This window comes from Hetaerina americana, unplaced genomic scaffold, assembly GCF_022747635.1.
Source record: "Hetaerina americana unplaced genomic scaffold, ioHetAmer1.1.p SCAF_10, whole genome shotgun sequence".
Taxonomy (NCBI): domain Eukaryota; kingdom Metazoa; phylum Arthropoda; class Insecta; order Odonata; family Calopterygidae; genus Hetaerina; species Hetaerina americana.
The window spans coordinates 47,309,985-47,326,013 of NW_027286070.1; the positions used below are offsets into that span (position 1 = coordinate 47,309,985).

A 16,029-nucleotide genomic window follows, 5' to 3' on the forward strand; every position below is an offset into this window, starting at 1 on the left:
TTAAATTTTTCTTTTTTAGAATCCATCAAGAAAATGAAGCCGTATTTATTCACATTTTGTAGTTTAGTTTATATAACCTCCGCTAGGTTTGCTAAATGTGCAACGTGTCTACTACATGCATGACTTTTGATAAAACCCAGGGACGCTTCAGTATTTGAATAAAGTGGTGTTGTGAGAGGTTTCGGTGATCTTGTATTTTAGGATCAATTGGAGATTCCAATTGCGAAAAAATGGAGGCAAGTGTAATTATTTTGTGATGCATTAATAAAATAATGATAAAAAATGGCAAACATTTACGCCGGCCTTTATTAATATTTATTCAACTCATTCTAGCTGGAGCTGGTTAGTACATCATCTGCTAAACCGATTGGGACCCTCAAGCATGTGAGTATTTTTCATCACTCTTTCGTTAGCATCCATGAATATTTCTTGATGTATAAAAGTCTTTTAGCAACCCTGTATAGGCATTGTCAATTATTTGCGAGTGCAATAGCAAACAATTACTATATCAAGCAATTCAATGCTAGCATTTAAACTTATTAGAGCCTAAGTTATCTCGAAAGTAGAAACTTGGGTAGCGTAAATTAGTTATAACTCCAGGATAGAATGCACAGACGGTAATGGGTAGATTCCTATCAATGCCTGGAAGAAGATAATTTTAAAGTTAGTACTTCACATGTGGATATAATAGCACGAAAAAGCGTACTTTATAAGCTCATATTTGTGACAATTTTTTATGTAGAATGGTTTGAGGCGTCACTTTGTGGAAGCGATTCATATCGGAAAAGAAAGACTTTGTTATTCCACATATACGTGGAATGACTAAGGATTTCTTTTCCAAGAACTTTATTGTTTGTTATGCCTAATTGTGGAATATGTTCAATCGATTACAAATAATAGGCAGTGGAAATGGATAGTAATTGAGTAAAGGACTAGAGGTAGAGCGCTGGTCTACGGACCGAAGACCCGGGGAAAGCTTCTTAGCTTTACCTAGGCTGCTTAATTTTTCGCCTGGCTTGTCTTTCTGAGAAAGCACGGGGAACAGATATGGCTCCCATAACCTGTTTGAATTTCAACTCCGTTGGGCTTAGTACTGGGTGAGAATCACTCTCACCGTCGAAGTCTACCGTCGGGTTGAGTTGTGTTGGTGAGAGAATACCTGCTTTCACCTCTGTTATCATTTGCCTCCGAATACCTGTTTCTCATCTTCAGTTTTTACTATCCATTTTCTTACACAACTAGTACTATTAACTGAAACTCAATTGTGTGTAATCCGGGAAATTAGTACACTGATGTTAATGTTTATTCGACCGCTTAATGTGAACTTTCAATATATTTCAGGTCAGCCCATCATCCACTGTTAAGGAAATTAAGAAAGAAATAAATAAATTAAAGAAGTCTTATAAACCAGAAAGGATAGAACTTCGTTTGGAGGCCAAAGGGAAAGGACTGAAAGATGATAGTACATTGCAATCTTCTGGTGTGCAAGGCCGATTGTTTATTAAAGATTTGGGACCACAGATCGGGTGGAAGACAGTATTTTTAGTAGAATATGCTGGGCCTCTAGTTGTGTATTTATGGATGTATCAAAGGCCATGGCTATTTTTTGGTGATGGAGCTGCGGAACAACCAATGACTATAACTGCACAGTACGTTTTTGATAGTGAATTCATTAGGTTCCCATGTTTTTGAAGTCATTGATTAGGTCACATGGATGTATTCACTTACAGTATTGCTGCTGGATGCTGGACATTCCATTATGTGAAGCGGCTATTGGAAACATTATTTGTTCACCGATTCTCGCATGCCACAATGCCTCTTGCCAATCTATTCCGTAACTCAGCATATTATTGGCTTTTCACAGCATATGTTGCTTATCACATAAATCATCCACTGTATACATCTCCTGGTTCAAATCAAGTGTATGGAGGTCTTGCCGCCTTTATTGTAAGTGGAATTTTAATTATTTTTTGCTTATATTTGCATGCTGTTGTATTTTTTTAATGTCAGTATTTACATTCTTGCAACTCAGGATTATTTCTTTATCGGTGTCAATATAAGGATAAGTAATAAGCGTATAGCGTGAAAATACGGTGATGTTTTTCTCTGAAAATAATGGCTCAAACTATTTTAATATACATATTGCTATGCATTTGATAATTTACCATATCTACTCATAAATACTCTTTGGCTTCTCATTTTGGTAGTTAACGTCTTCAATTCCTTTATTAATGGAATGATACAGTAATAAAGTGACTGCATTATTTTTCCACTAGATGGAAATATTATGTCAGAGCAAAAAATCATGATTCCTTTCATATGGTTTTTCAATGCCATTTATTGTCATGCCTTTGGAAAATAGATATTTAATAATTTATTTGTTCAATCTTCTGTTATTTGCTTTCTCATTGACCCACTAATTGTGATAATTGATTGTTTGCCAAACCATAGAGAATTTGAGCCTCTCAGTGGCACATACCTACTTCAGCTGATTTGATCATTTGCTGATTTTGCAATCTAAAAAGCCAAACCAATGATAATCCCATGCATATTGCTTGAAAACATCGTTATCATTTGGTGAAATCGGTGCTTTTTTCAAGTGAATGCAACTGAAGAAATACTATGCAGGAATGGCTAATACATATTAAAATCAGAAAATGGCCTGAAAAAATCATTTTTACTACTCAAAATCTTTTCTTTAAATTTTCCTCTCCCTTGTGCATCTAAATGTATGCTAATGGACATTAGAGGTTTTCAACCTCCTACCTTTAATCGATAATGACTTTTTTTGAAATTAATTGATAACTCGCATTTGCGAAATTAACATAAAATTCAAATGACATTCATTTTCATCTCCAAAATCATTTTCCCTATTTTTCTTTTGTGCATGCAAGATAAAAGGCAGTTTTCTGAAAGTTATATATTGATCCTATCAAGTTTCCTTGTGCTGCAGCTATGATGGAACAAAATTTTGATTTTAGACATAAGCGACACTATAATATTAAAATTTACCTGAGCATTTAATATTCAATTGGTCAATTACTTTTCATTAGAATTGAAGCCTCTGTTCATCCATTTTTCTCATTTAATAGCTCTGTGAACTGGGTAATTTGAGCATCCATTTGGCTCTAAGGAATTTGAGGCCAGCTGGAACAACAGTGCGAAAGATTCCTGTAGCCACTGGAAATCCATTTACATGGCTTTTCAGCTTTGTGTCCTGCCCAAATTATACGTATGAATTTGGATCTTGGCTATCATTTACAATCATGACACAATGCTTACCAGGTTAGTATGTGAAATGTGTGTGTAGTATGAGTATTGTTTTGCCCTAAACCATTTGAGAGCAGACTAAGGTCAGGTGTAATTTCTTCAATATGAAAAGTACAGAATTCAGACTAAATAAAGGTACGGAAAAATAAGTTACTAGTGCTTATTACATGTATGCAAAAGATACCAAATCTACTCTTGGTACTCCAAAAAAGGATGGTTAGCCAACCTTGTAATAATTAATTTTTTTCCTGGAAAGTAGATAGTCCCGCCATATGATAGTGCTTCTGGAGGTCGTGATTGGCATTCTTGAAAACTATTGTCATCTAGGTAACAGTCATAACGTCAAAATGGCTGAGATGTAACTTGCAAGTGCGGAGTACAATGGAAGAGCTGCTATTATGTAAAGTGTTTGTGCTGGGCATTATATTTCGATTCTTCTGGTACCCCAGATCAACTGTTATTGTGGCTATGTATAATGCTTCGGAGTGATCTGGGGAAGGTTTTGCTAACTTGGCGAGGAAACCTCATTTGAGGAAACTTGCTTGTCTGGATTTAAGCAACGTACCCTGTATATATACATATATTCATTCATTCACTCACATGGAAATAGATGTAAAGAAAAGGGATAGGAACACACCCAAAAGACGAACACATGAGAGATGGTAATGGTGGAAGCCAGCAGATCACAAGTAAAAAAATATTTCCTTGACTGCGACTTTAACTCCAGAAATTTCGACTTGCCGGTCTGATGCTCTAACCACTTGAGCTATCGAGTAAACGTAATATACACTGTAATCTGGGAGTTGTTCATGCAACCAAGTGCCCCAATTCTTTGGGTGGAAGATGGCACTTTGGAGCTGTTTCATCCACCACAGGAGAAATAGACAACACAAGAGGAAAGAACAGTAGGAAAAGCAATCATACAATGTCATAAAGGTTAGGAACAGTGTGATTTGTGGCAAGCATAGCCAGGAGGAGTAGAGGAGCCACATTGGCCTAGTACATATTCAAACATGAAAACCCACCATATGGCGAACAAATATTCATTCACATTGAAATGGATATAAGGAAAAGGGATAGGACCACTTACAAAAGACAAACACAGGATAGGCGGGAAGGCCCAATTGAGCAGATCACAAGTGCTAAAATATTTCCTTCGTCTCCTGGCCAAAGAGAATGGAGGCAATTAAAGAAAAATGTCCATGGCCTTGAAAATAAAAGAAATAATTTATAATTGCTGACCATCCTCCAAAAGTCCTTTTTTAGAAAATTTTGGATTTGGCAACTGATGGAACTAAATCTCATATTTAATACTTCTATTTTATTCGTATGTTTTATTTATTGATAAAACCTTGGGGGAAATATAATTCAAATTTGATTTGGTGGATCCCTTGAAGCAAAGCGTTGCTGGAAACATAATTTGTTGAACTGTCCGTGTAATGGGAAAGCTGTAATTATAGCTCCAGTAGTATGCATGATAGGTTCACCCATGGCAAATACGAGGGTCATCCGGAAAGTAGTACCCGTTCGTGAAATAAGGACACAAAAGTAAATATTAACAAACATAAAAAATTTTATTTGAAAGAGGATACTTTAAACTACTTCTCAACATAATCTCCAAGCAAATTAAGGCATTTGTCATAACGTGTGACAAGTTTCTGTATTCCTGCTGCATAGTCCTTCGCCGCCAGCTCATTGAGATACGCGAGGGACCCATCTTGCACAAATTTTTGCATAATGCAGATGGTGTTTAACAATTTCATGAACAATTGTTCGAGAAACATTGGGAAAATGCTCACAGATGTCATCAATTGTGACGCGCCGATCGTTCCTCACGAATTCGTCAACTGAGCTCACCAGTTAGTCTGTAATGACAGACGGTCTCCCCGAACGCTCATCGTCGTGTGTGTTCCCCCTCCCCATGTTGAAGTTGCGACACCACCGCCGAACAGACGACTCGTCCATTACATTGTCTCCATACACCTCCTTTAATTGGCGATGAATATCACATGGGCGAACGTTTCTTGCATTGAGGAATTTAATCACTGCCCTCACTTCACAACTGGCGGCGTTCTCAATTTTTTTAAACATTGTAAACAATCACAGAAACAACACAGGCAATGCTAGCGTCACGCAACTTGGCTCAGAGAAGGCAGACAAGCCACTGAAGCTATCTGACCTCGTCCAGCGGCTACTCGCGTCGTCAGCACTTCATGCGGCACGAACGGGTACTACTTTCCGGATGACCCTCGTAGGTTGAAGGGTAAAAGATAGACGAAAGGTGGCCCATGGAGCCTCAGTGAGTGGGCTACACAGGTGTGTCTGACCCCAGCAAGGCAGTCATTTAAATGATGATGTCATTTTAAAACTGCCATTGAGGAAGGCATATTTAGATATGCCTTTTCTACCTTGACCAATAACTAAACTTTAATGATAGTATTTGTTAATCAGATAAAAATTATATTTTAATATAAATAATAATTCCTATTAACTTATTTATTCCTAGTCATCTTGACAGAAGGTATTGTTTTTTGAAGGGAATAGGGAAATTACATCAATTGAAGTGATTGAGTGTAAAGCTTTATTTTGCTGAGGTGATCCCACGAAAGCCATTATTTGAAATTGAAATAGTTAACCTTTCCATTGTTAGTTTCTGTTCAGTTAGTTTCGATTAGTGTGGCATTAAAATTAAATTTTTCATGAATATTAAGTAGTTGTTGCAAGGAGTTACATTGCCCTTGTATTGTATTATACTTAATTAAGTATAATATTTTTGGTAAAATTGATGCACAATAAATCAACGAAAAACCCTATGCACATTTTGTTGCTTAAGACCAGGCAAATGACAAGCCCTCCACTTTTTCAGCATAAATTCATCATAAAAATATAAGGGTAAATGCAAAAAAATAATTGATTCTTTAATCGTCAATTTTCATACTTGATGTTTTCCAATTTTTTCCTTTACTTGAAGGGCCAAGAATTTGCATAGTATTTTTGTGCGCGAATTACCTTTTCTCTTATTAGGCAATTACGTGCATTTCTCCCACGGTAAATTTTAGGTCAAGGTGGGTATTTTCTTGACGTAACAGTTTTCATTTGAAAGAAGATCTTGATATAAATAAAAATCACAATGTGGAATCCTTCAGTAGTAAATTAACATTTGTGAAAACTGAATGTCAACTGCTAGTGCTGCATGGTTAATTGTGCCGCCCGAAAGTGGATTCTTTCAAGCTAGCACAGCATGTCTATGCATAAATATGAAGTTTGATTCACATTGAAATGAAAATGGTTGTTTTCACACAAATATTTTTTTATTAACTTACCATGCCAACTTCTTTTCAAAGTGACAGCTTGAGTTGTTAAAGGGGATCGAGATGGTGCGGGGGCTAATATACTGGCTTCCCACCCAGAGGGCCCGGGTTCAAATCCCGGCAGTGTTGAATATTTTTCAGAGGTATCTAGATCCCTACTTGAGGTGCTTTGTGGAGGGCACTTTGAAGTGAGTACGCCATCCATCAGATGGGATGTTAAGCTGCGGACCCCTTGGCGCCTTTCGTAAAGAGTAGGCTAATGCCGACGCCGGGTTTCTCTCTGCCCTTTCTGTCCATCCCCTATGGCGCAAATAACCTCAGCTGTCGGTCGCCTCCCATAAATACTGCTACTACTTGAGTTGTTAAATATCAGGCTTAGTTTTTATTTTAATCCCAAATGAATAAAGAAATGAAACATCTTTACAAGTGTGAACTAGTAGCTTATTAGCTAAAATGAACATGTCTCAATGCATTATTTTATTAAAGTTTCCTGTTTTTTCCACTTTCAAAATTACTATGGTGGATTAATGTTTTTTCTTTATTTCAGCTGGCATATTTGCTCTTGCTGGAATGTATCAGATGACAGTATGGGCCATTGGCAAACATCGAGCTTACAAGAAGGAATTCCCAAATTATCCCAGGAATAGGAAATCAATTATTCCTTTTCTCCTGTGATTTTATTATAAAAAATTGAATATACATCCTGATGTATCTCACTTTGGAGCTATTGAAACAAAACCCTATTGATTGTACCAATTATTTTTTCCATCTTTGGAAAGATTTTTAATTACATACCATGGTTCACTGCAGCCATTATTCATAGGTGTGCCATTATTGTTATATGATTATTGTGGATAAAAGGAAATTTAAAAGAATCATACTCAGTTTCTGTGGTTGTGTTTACAATAACATCAAAATATATGATTTGTTTATATGGGTAAAGGTGACATGGTTTACTTTGGTGTAGGACCAGTGAGACAAACTAAATGAAATCTCATTTTAAAGAAGTGGCACATTCCTGAAGTTGCCTCAGCTCAATATTGGTTATTGTATGATAGGTTTTTAAAAAGACTGGTTTAAAAAATATTTTTATTTAATTGTTATTCTCCAACCCTGGAGTTATGTTATTTGTATAACAGAGGTTTTACTTTCATTAAACATTTGGTTTTACCTGAAACCTGATTCTTGCGATTTTTGTATCCAAATGCTGACCCTGCTGCTAACTGGATTGTGATGTTCCTGCTTTGGCAGTTGCTTGCTCGAAAGAGCTTAGTTTTGAAGTCATGCGGTCCATTTCTTCCTTTTGTACTTCAACAATCTGTTCCAAGTGCTAAAAAAAAGTTATATGGTAATGTATTTTCTCTTGAATTCAATGATATATGGTGTGGTAAATTGAAACCCTTAGAAAAAACTTTTCCACCCTGTACCATTTTGAGATTGAAACAAAGTTCAATTTAACTCTCCTTCCAATTGCATGAGTTAACTCTGTTGTTAGCATCCAAAGAAACCACAGTCAAATCATCAGTTTATCAAAACAAAAGTTGAGACTGATGGTAAAGGTGTCTCACTATCATGTTAAAATTTACCATCGGTACATGGCTCAACAAATGAGGGAAGGATGGAAGCAAAAGAAAAAAAGCAGGAGTTTGGTATGTTTGTTGTGAAAAAGGCAAATATCTTCTCTCACAATCTGTCTGATTATTCAAGTCATGTGGCTTACTTGGATGAAAGTTTTCAAATTGGAAGCAACAAACACAAGATCATGTAAATGGCAATTATCATTGGCTTATTGTGTCATTATCAGGTACTAATGACCAGCATTGCCAATGTGACAACCAACATCAATTTATAACAGCTCAAATTGATTAGCAAAGCGCATTGGATGAGGAGCAGTCTCCTGGATTAAATGAATTTTTGAATATGGGCTGTAATTCTGCTTTAGTTTTACAAAATATTTTATGATGTTCTTCGGTGAGTTAACATCTTTGAAGATTCGGGTGGAACTGATAGTTAACGGTTTAAATTTAACCAAGGCCGTATCAAATTAAGATTCAGGTTACCTCAATCCTCTTTGCATAAGATTCATGTATTTCTTCATTGCTCATTAGGGCTGCTTTGAACTTCATTTGGGCCTCATTTATACTCTCACTTTTTCCAGTTAATCCAACCATTGTTTCTATATCTTGAATATGTTTCATTGCTGCTTTCAACTCAAATTGCATTTTATTCATTTCTGTAATCAAGGCTGAATTTTCCTGTGGGTACAATCAATTAACTTAGTTGAGGAAGTTTTCTTGGGTCTGCCACCGGGTCAGGGGTTCCATGTTGGCCGACGTTTCGATACCCGACTCGCTTCATCCCTGAGGACGATGCACGAGCTGGGCATCGAAACCTTGGCCAATATTGGATCCCCTGACCCAGTGGAAGACCCGAGAAAACTTCATCAAGAATATATGCCGGGAAAGCACCAGATCTTAATTAACTTAGTCTTTGGTCAGACTTAGTTATGTCAACTGCTAAACACTGATAACTATGAATATACATATGATAAAATTAAGTAATGTTGCAGACCTGGTAAAATTTTGCTGAGAAAAATATTTCAACATCAATGTTAAAATTCTTAAAAGCTGCAGAAAGGGAGGGTTTAGAAAAGTAGGATAGGAGATAGAAAGTGCAAATCAGGTGGATACTAGTTATAATTAGAATAACATGTAACAACATTTTGTGTTACTCAAAGTAATTGAGTCAGATTGAAAAGATATGAAGAACCTTTTATCTTGGTAGAGCCTCTTGCTTTAATTTGAATTTATATATGCCTACTGGGTGCTACAAAAAGATATGGAAGGAGTCTTCGGATAGAGGGCATGATATTATGGTGAAAGGTATTAATGGAAGGAAGATTGATATGTACATTAACATTGATTTGTTCATGTGTGTTTTGCGTGGGTGCTTTATGATTGGCAATAAGAATGAAATGCAGTGCTGATTTGTGTTAAGGGGCTCAATCACAGCTCAGGACATCCTCAATATAATAAAATGAAGAATGTCATAATAATTTCTGATTAATGAGCTCTCGGGGCAAGCGTGGGCACTAGTATTTAAACTGTTAGGAGATATTTGATGTGAAATGAAAGCATACTAAGTGTTGAGTGACTGCTATATTGAAAACAGTAATATCTGAGGTGTGTCTGGAAAGTATCCAGCCATACAATATTTTGAGAAAAATACCCTACCTAGAACAATTAGGCCTTAGTCCCATTCAAAGTACCCCCCTTGGGACCTCACACACATCCCATCATCTCCTCGACTTTTCAAAACAATCGGCAAAGTCCCATATGGTCATCAGCCTCACTTATATACATTCTTTAGATGCATAGACGTAACTTTGGCATTCACTCTAAAATAGTATATATTTATCTCGTATTAAAATAATGCTTGCTTTTAATAGTCAATATTCAGTTTATTAGTTTTCTGGGGTATAAATAGTTGCCCAAATGAACATTTTCATTATTAACTCCTACTTTTGCCGATATGATCAGCTATCATGTTGTAAAAAACAGCTTATAAGACAGTATGAGTAGGTTCTAATATCAAAAATGATCGCACATACACTTATGGTAAGTAAAGGGGTGGATTAGTAATGCTCTTGGGGGATATGAATACCTTAAGTTGCCAAAATTCCTAACCCGCAGGGATAAACATTTTTTGTCCAAGGCATAATGGGGGAGTGACTGCCACTGGGTAAGAAAAATGGTGTCCTCATATAAATACATTGTAAATGTCGGAAATGTACTTCCCTCTGCATGAAATGCATATTAAATTTATTTAGTTGAGGATACTGTTGTGACATATGTTCTGCATTTTTTGCAAAAATTACTGCTACCACATATTAGTGTTTCAACTAATATCCACTGTCAACTTTCTTTGCCATTTGCTAATACTACAGATGTTCAGGGCTGGATATATTTCTGTTCTTATTTCTAAAATTGATTGGATTAAATAATTTGAAAACAATATTAACCTACTATTAATAGGCAGAAAAATGCTGGGAATGGGTAAATATAATTAAAAGTTCGAGGAGAAACTGATAGCAACATATTATTATTATTGGCATTCTAAACTGTTAAGGTAGGTTTTGGATACAGACAGCCTATAAAACTATAAGCCATGTATGTAATTACAAAATAACTTCACTTGAAAAACACAAAACATTACTTAGCAACTTGTTTTACACAATTTAAAGTGTGATTTTGCTTTTAAGGCTATTATTAACTTAGATGATTGGCTGAAGTGTAGTAGGGAGCTGCATTGTACTGGACCATTTAGCCCCTGTAACATCATATAAGCTATTTCACAGCATTTCCATTTTTTAACTGCTAAACTTTTTTAGTTTTCAAATATTAAAATAAAGCATTTGCTGTCTTTCTATGCAGTGACTTCAGTTGTGTCATTCAGGCCCAACATTTATTTGATTAAGGCAGAATTAAAGGTAAGGGGACCCTCTCATAGTACATAGAGGACAGTTTATATTCTTATACTTACTCCAACCAAACGGAAGTGGTCCTTTTTACTTCTTTCAGTTTCTTTCTGCAATTGGCTCCTCAGTGTTGCTATTGTTCGTTCCAGGTGCTCACGTTGACGCTGAAATTCCACTGATGCCCCAACATCTTCCTCTTTAGTCTTAACCACTGCTTTATCTTTATTATATTTCATATTTAACTGCTAAAAATATCAAGCAAGACACTGTTATCTGTACGCCACAGACAAATGAAATATTATTTTATAGTGGTTAGCACTGTACGGTATGTATTACTAGTGTAGTAATAGGCATGCTTCACTGAAAACAAATGTCGGGATCGAATTGAAACTTATTTCCATAGTTTATGTCAAACTACATGTTCAGCTTTAGGAACTACTAGGAATAGAAAACAAACACCCATTTGGATACATGTTTCAAGTTGAAGTTGAGGCTGGCTTAAATGAAGTTCTTGGGGTTTTTTACGTGCAAAAACCTCAGGATGAATTATTTCCCCTAAATGACATTAGTTACCAATTATGTAGTAAGTAGAATAAAAATAGCTTGGGAAATGCTGTAGCATTAGGAGAGGACTTGAACTCTAAAACTTCCAAGAGTTCCAGGAGAATGCGTTGTATAAAGATGTGAGGATGTGAATATCAATATGAAGATCATCAATATGGGGATCATCATGATATTGGAAATGACTATAAACTGGAGATTTTATACAGATAGAAATAAATATGAAATTGTTTGATTCTATTGAACTTGTATTTTTCCATCATTATATACTACTTGTAACACATTAAATTTATATTTTGTTGCCAAAGGATTTTAAGGCAAGATTATTATGAAATATCGTTCAATTCTAAGGGTGGATGTCAAAATCCATAAGTTTATGAATGCAGATTGAAACCTTGTGTGTATTGCAAAATTGCATCTGCCCTAAGCAGATGCAATTTTGGTAATCATTTCATTTTTCACAGATATCCCTGGTGAGAATCAGTAAATATTGTTTTAAATCTTTGGAGATTCTAGCATCAAACTTTATTTATGCTTTAAGTATCACTGACAGGTTTTAATAGATATTTTTAAATATCTCATCTGACTCAAAGTTCATAAAAACATCTAATGTTTGGTGCATTTCATTGAAAATTTACTACTGAATTTTTGGGCGTACACAATATGTAGTTATTCAATGGAATAATTGTGTACTATTCTTAAAAATGTTCATAATGAAGTGGTATAAAATCAGTAGAAAGTCATCCCATGTGAAAATCACTCGATTTAAATGAAATGCTTACTCAATCATTTTGTTCATTTTTTATGCTTTCATAAATTCCCTTGCCAGGATTGTACCTTGCTCAAAAGTATATCCTTTAGAAGGAAAGTAGAATTCTAAAAGGTGCTGGTCTACACTACCTTAGAGAAAAGTCCTTGGAATTTCAGATACTATATTCAAATAAAATATATGCCTTCGATATGTTGCACCAAAAAGATCAGATTCACTATCAGAAAAAGGAGTCTCTCTGATTTTAGAGGTCTGTGAAGTGGAAAGGGAGGAATCAGTATAAGAAAATTAAATGATACCGCTTTGATTGGGGTGAAAAGGAAGGAATACCAGTAAGGAGTGGACACAGTTCTGGATAATGATTAGCTGATTTTCAGCATCAATAAGATATTAATTAGCCACAGTAAACAAACCAAAGGTTGTGATAGGTGAGAGTAGAGCCCACATAGTATGAACTAAGCCCAAGTGTTTGAAATGCACACATCAGGGTAGGGGAGACAATATCCTTGTGCTGCCTGTGGTTGCCCAGTAAGATCTGTGCCGGAAAATTGACACAGCTTTTGTGAAGCTGAGGGTATTCAGACCCGTCATGAGAAATCAAACCTGGCTTGATTTCTCATGATGGCCAGTATCCCAATGCTCTACCATTGGGATACCATGCTCCATCAGAGGATGGATACAGTAAAATAAAAGTGTGAATCTAAAGTAGGATTGAAAAGAAAAAGAAAAAAACCTTTGATTAAATAAGAAATATTTAGGATGGTAGGAGAAAGAAAGAGATGAAGATTTTAAGCATAATTAGTAAGGAGAAAGCACAAAGGGATAACTGAACTACGGTGAGAAATTGATAAAGGAAAAGAGGTGTGGTAGAAAGAGTAGTGTTGGGAAATGGGGAGTACAGAGACAACATGAAATGATTGTGCTGTACAGAAGGCTTTAAAGAATTCTTAGAGGGTAAGAAAGGAAAATTTGTGTACAATATGAGAGATAGAATAGGAAATGTATTGATCCAATCAGATAATATTCAAGTGAATGGATCTCATGATGTTTAATCTCAAATTCATAAGAGTCGAAAATTGCAAAAATCAAGCAGGAGAGTAAAATGTATGTATTGTTTTCAATTTTTGAGAATAGGTAGCATATCATAAAATAATGTAGGCACATTTAAACAAGGTCAATTCAAACCAAAGTATGAATACTCATTTACATATTGTAAATGTGATGCAAAGTGGATGCATATATTATTATAATTGAATTGATGTGTAAATGTTTAGGCTTTTGATTGCATTTTTGAATTAGCATGGTAATATGTATATTAAAATATAATGCTTACCTTTACTGACTCCTTAAGTTTTTTAGGATTCTGTATGAATCCTGATGCATTGTATATATCACACTGCATACGCTGACAGAAGGTGTTCAAATTATGTGCATGAATTCTTTGATTTCTTAGTTCTGTTTCCATTCCAGACAACTTATCATTGTAGTATTTCATCTTCAATTCAAATGTTTCATTTCTAGTCTGCAATATTCCTAGTTCCTTTTCCATCTAAATAGGAAATAAAAATGTTAAACCTGAACCACAGCAGAGAATACATGTATGCTCTTTATCAAGTGAAATATCCACATTACATATTATATGAAAAAATTGAAGCTCGATGTTTAACACATATATTATGACTATGATGGATCCATCCTATTATGAAATTTCATTTCACATGAATAGCATCAAGCAAATAATGCTTATGCATCAAGCAAATAATGTTTATTGTTCATACGTACATCTTGTATTTGCTCCTTTTTCTCTTTTATTTCTCTTTCTCGTGGTTCCTTCTGGTTCTTCAATTCTGTTATCTTAAAATTCAGTACATATTTGTATTTTTCTAGCTCCTGGTTTTTTCTCTTTAGCTCATAAATTCTTTTTTCCTAGTGGATGTAAAAATTAAAGTACTGAATGGACATTGTTTACCGAGGGATGAATATTTTTGGCACAAAAATGAAATCTGAGGAGAAGCTAAATAACACCAGATAATTATCAAGGTCAATTGAGGGAACCAGATTAGGAACTATAAGGCAAAAGTGGATGATGAAAAGTATTTTTAGAGGCAATGATAGAATTTCATGATGTTGTAAAAAATTTTTAGTATTAGTCCTAAACTTGTGACCAACCAAAAGAAGAATGCTGAAATTTAGCCCATGTTAATTGATTACGTCTGCAAATAAACTCAATGAGTTACAACCTTTAAAAAATAAATAATATCATATAAAAATTCAAATCATAAAAGGACATTTATTCTGTGGGGAATCAGTTAATGGCTGAAGGTGCATACATTTTAATAAGATTCCAATATATTTTTAAGTTAGCAGTGACACCATATTTGATCATAACTTAGGGAATTTTCAATTTTTCCACCTTCCTCTGTGTAGTCAATATTTATAATGCATTTCTACTGATTTTGATGCTTGCAGATGCCCACAAAATTTGCTATGATGCAAGTCCAACGAGAACTATGAATGCCATTATGATCTTATATAAATGTCTGAAATCAACAAGTTAGGTACTATAACCAGGGTGTAAATTATTAAATAAAGCACCAATCTGATTCAAACACAATGCAAACATCTAATTCAGCTATTTAGCCTTCAAATATTCACTGGGGGTGTTAGAGTGAGAAAAATTAAATGACTTAGCCAAATACATACATACTCGTACACTCCATGATCACAGGAAGGAAAACACATTTCAAGCCATGAACTATGATTAAACATTAACTTTTGATAGTACTTACCTTCAGATGAACACTTGTGTCCCTTTCTTGTATTTCTTTCTTTAAATCTGTGATATCTTTCTCCAGGCCATGAATTGCCTGCTTATACTTTAGTTGCTCTGATTGTAAAGTTTGCACTTGATGTATAAATTCATCTATTTCTTTCTGTGAACTATAAGGATATTAAATTGGAAAAAACTCATAATACTTGTCATACATTACACATCTTCTAGATTATGGGAGATAAACTTGATAAGGTTGTGATTTTGGAGTCCAGAAAAATATGATGTAGGCCTCATGAGATATCAAACATTTTCGGAGAATGTGCATAGATGCTCTACAATAATTTGGCATATTTATCTTGAAACATTAACTGACCAAAGGAATAAATTCAGATGCTAGTTGAATGACACCATCCAAATTTAATATAAAACTGCTTTGATAACAATATATAGCATTTTGCATTATACATCTATATAATTAACTCTCCTAAGTTCATGCATTTAATTTTTATACTGCTAATCACACAAAAATGAGACAGACAGAAAAATGCAGTAAAATGGGAGAGTTGGTAATATTTTGGGAAACTAATAGCCTATTTTATTAATCAAATTACAACAAATTTGTATTTTTAATTTGTAGTCATTCAATCAACTCTTTAAAAATGCACATAAAACATAATTCTGTAGCATTTTAAATTTTACTTTCCACTGAGTTGTTCCATATGCAGTTAACTTTTATACAATTTTACTATAGGCTGGCTAATGTATCACAAAATTGTCCATTTTAGTCCTCACCTAAATGTGTGTAACATCTACCCTAACATCTTCCAAAACATATTTCAAATTTTGATATACAAATGCATATGTGAAA

At 34.8% G+C, this 16,029-nt stretch overlaps 2 protein-coding genes across 3 annotated transcripts in view; one reads left to right on the forward strand and one right to left on the reverse strand.

The window, feature by feature from the left end:
• The first annotated feature begins 28 nt into the window (after window positions 1-28).
• Sc2 (trans-2,3-enoyl-CoA reductase Sc2) lies at window positions 29-7,763 on the forward strand. Of its 2 annotated transcripts, none has more exons than XM_071598611.1 (6): window positions 29-242; window positions 334-384; window positions 1,342-1,649; window positions 1,731-1,947; window positions 3,093-3,285; window positions 7,129-7,763. In XM_071598611.1, the coding sequence occupies exons 1-6, from the start codon at window positions 231-233 to the stop codon at window positions 7,254-7,256; spliced, it is 909 nt and encodes a 302-aa protein (XP_071454712.1). In that variant the 5' UTR covers window positions 29-230; the 3' UTR covers window positions 7,257-7,763. The 2 variants fall into 2 exon arrangements, with proteins under 2 accessions (XP_071454712.1, XP_071454713.1); XM_071598612.1 differs by having other exon boundaries at window positions 31-236.
• A 37-nt stretch (window positions 7,764-7,800) lies between these two features.
• The window catches only part of tous (testes of unusual size), a 32,457-nt gene continuing 24,228 nt past the window's right edge, over window positions 7,801-16,029 (reverse strand). Inside the window, exons 15-20 of the mRNA XM_071598959.1 lie at window positions 15,178-15,328; window positions 14,171-14,314; window positions 13,722-13,937; window positions 11,124-11,303; window positions 8,642-8,836; window positions 7,801-7,911 (exon numbers count right to left, since the gene is read on the reverse strand). Coding sequence (XP_071455060.1) covers window positions 7,801-7,911; window positions 8,642-8,836; window positions 11,124-11,303; window positions 13,722-13,937; window positions 14,171-14,314; window positions 15,178-15,328 — 997 coding nt within the window. The remainder of the gene's footprint in view (window positions 7,912-8,641; window positions 8,837-11,123; window positions 11,304-13,721; window positions 13,938-14,170; window positions 14,315-15,177; window positions 15,329-16,029) is intronic.

Coding starts and splice junctions, on each gene's coding strand:
- Sc2 (XM_071598611.1), top strand. Junction 1,948..3,092: donor GAGGTCTTGCCGCCTTTATT/GTAAGTGGAATT, acceptor CTCATTTAATAG/CTCTGTGAACTGGGTAATTT. Junction 3,286..7,128: donor CATGACACAATGCTTACCAG/GTTAGTATGTGA, acceptor TCTTTATTTCAG/CTGGCATATTTGCTCTTGCT.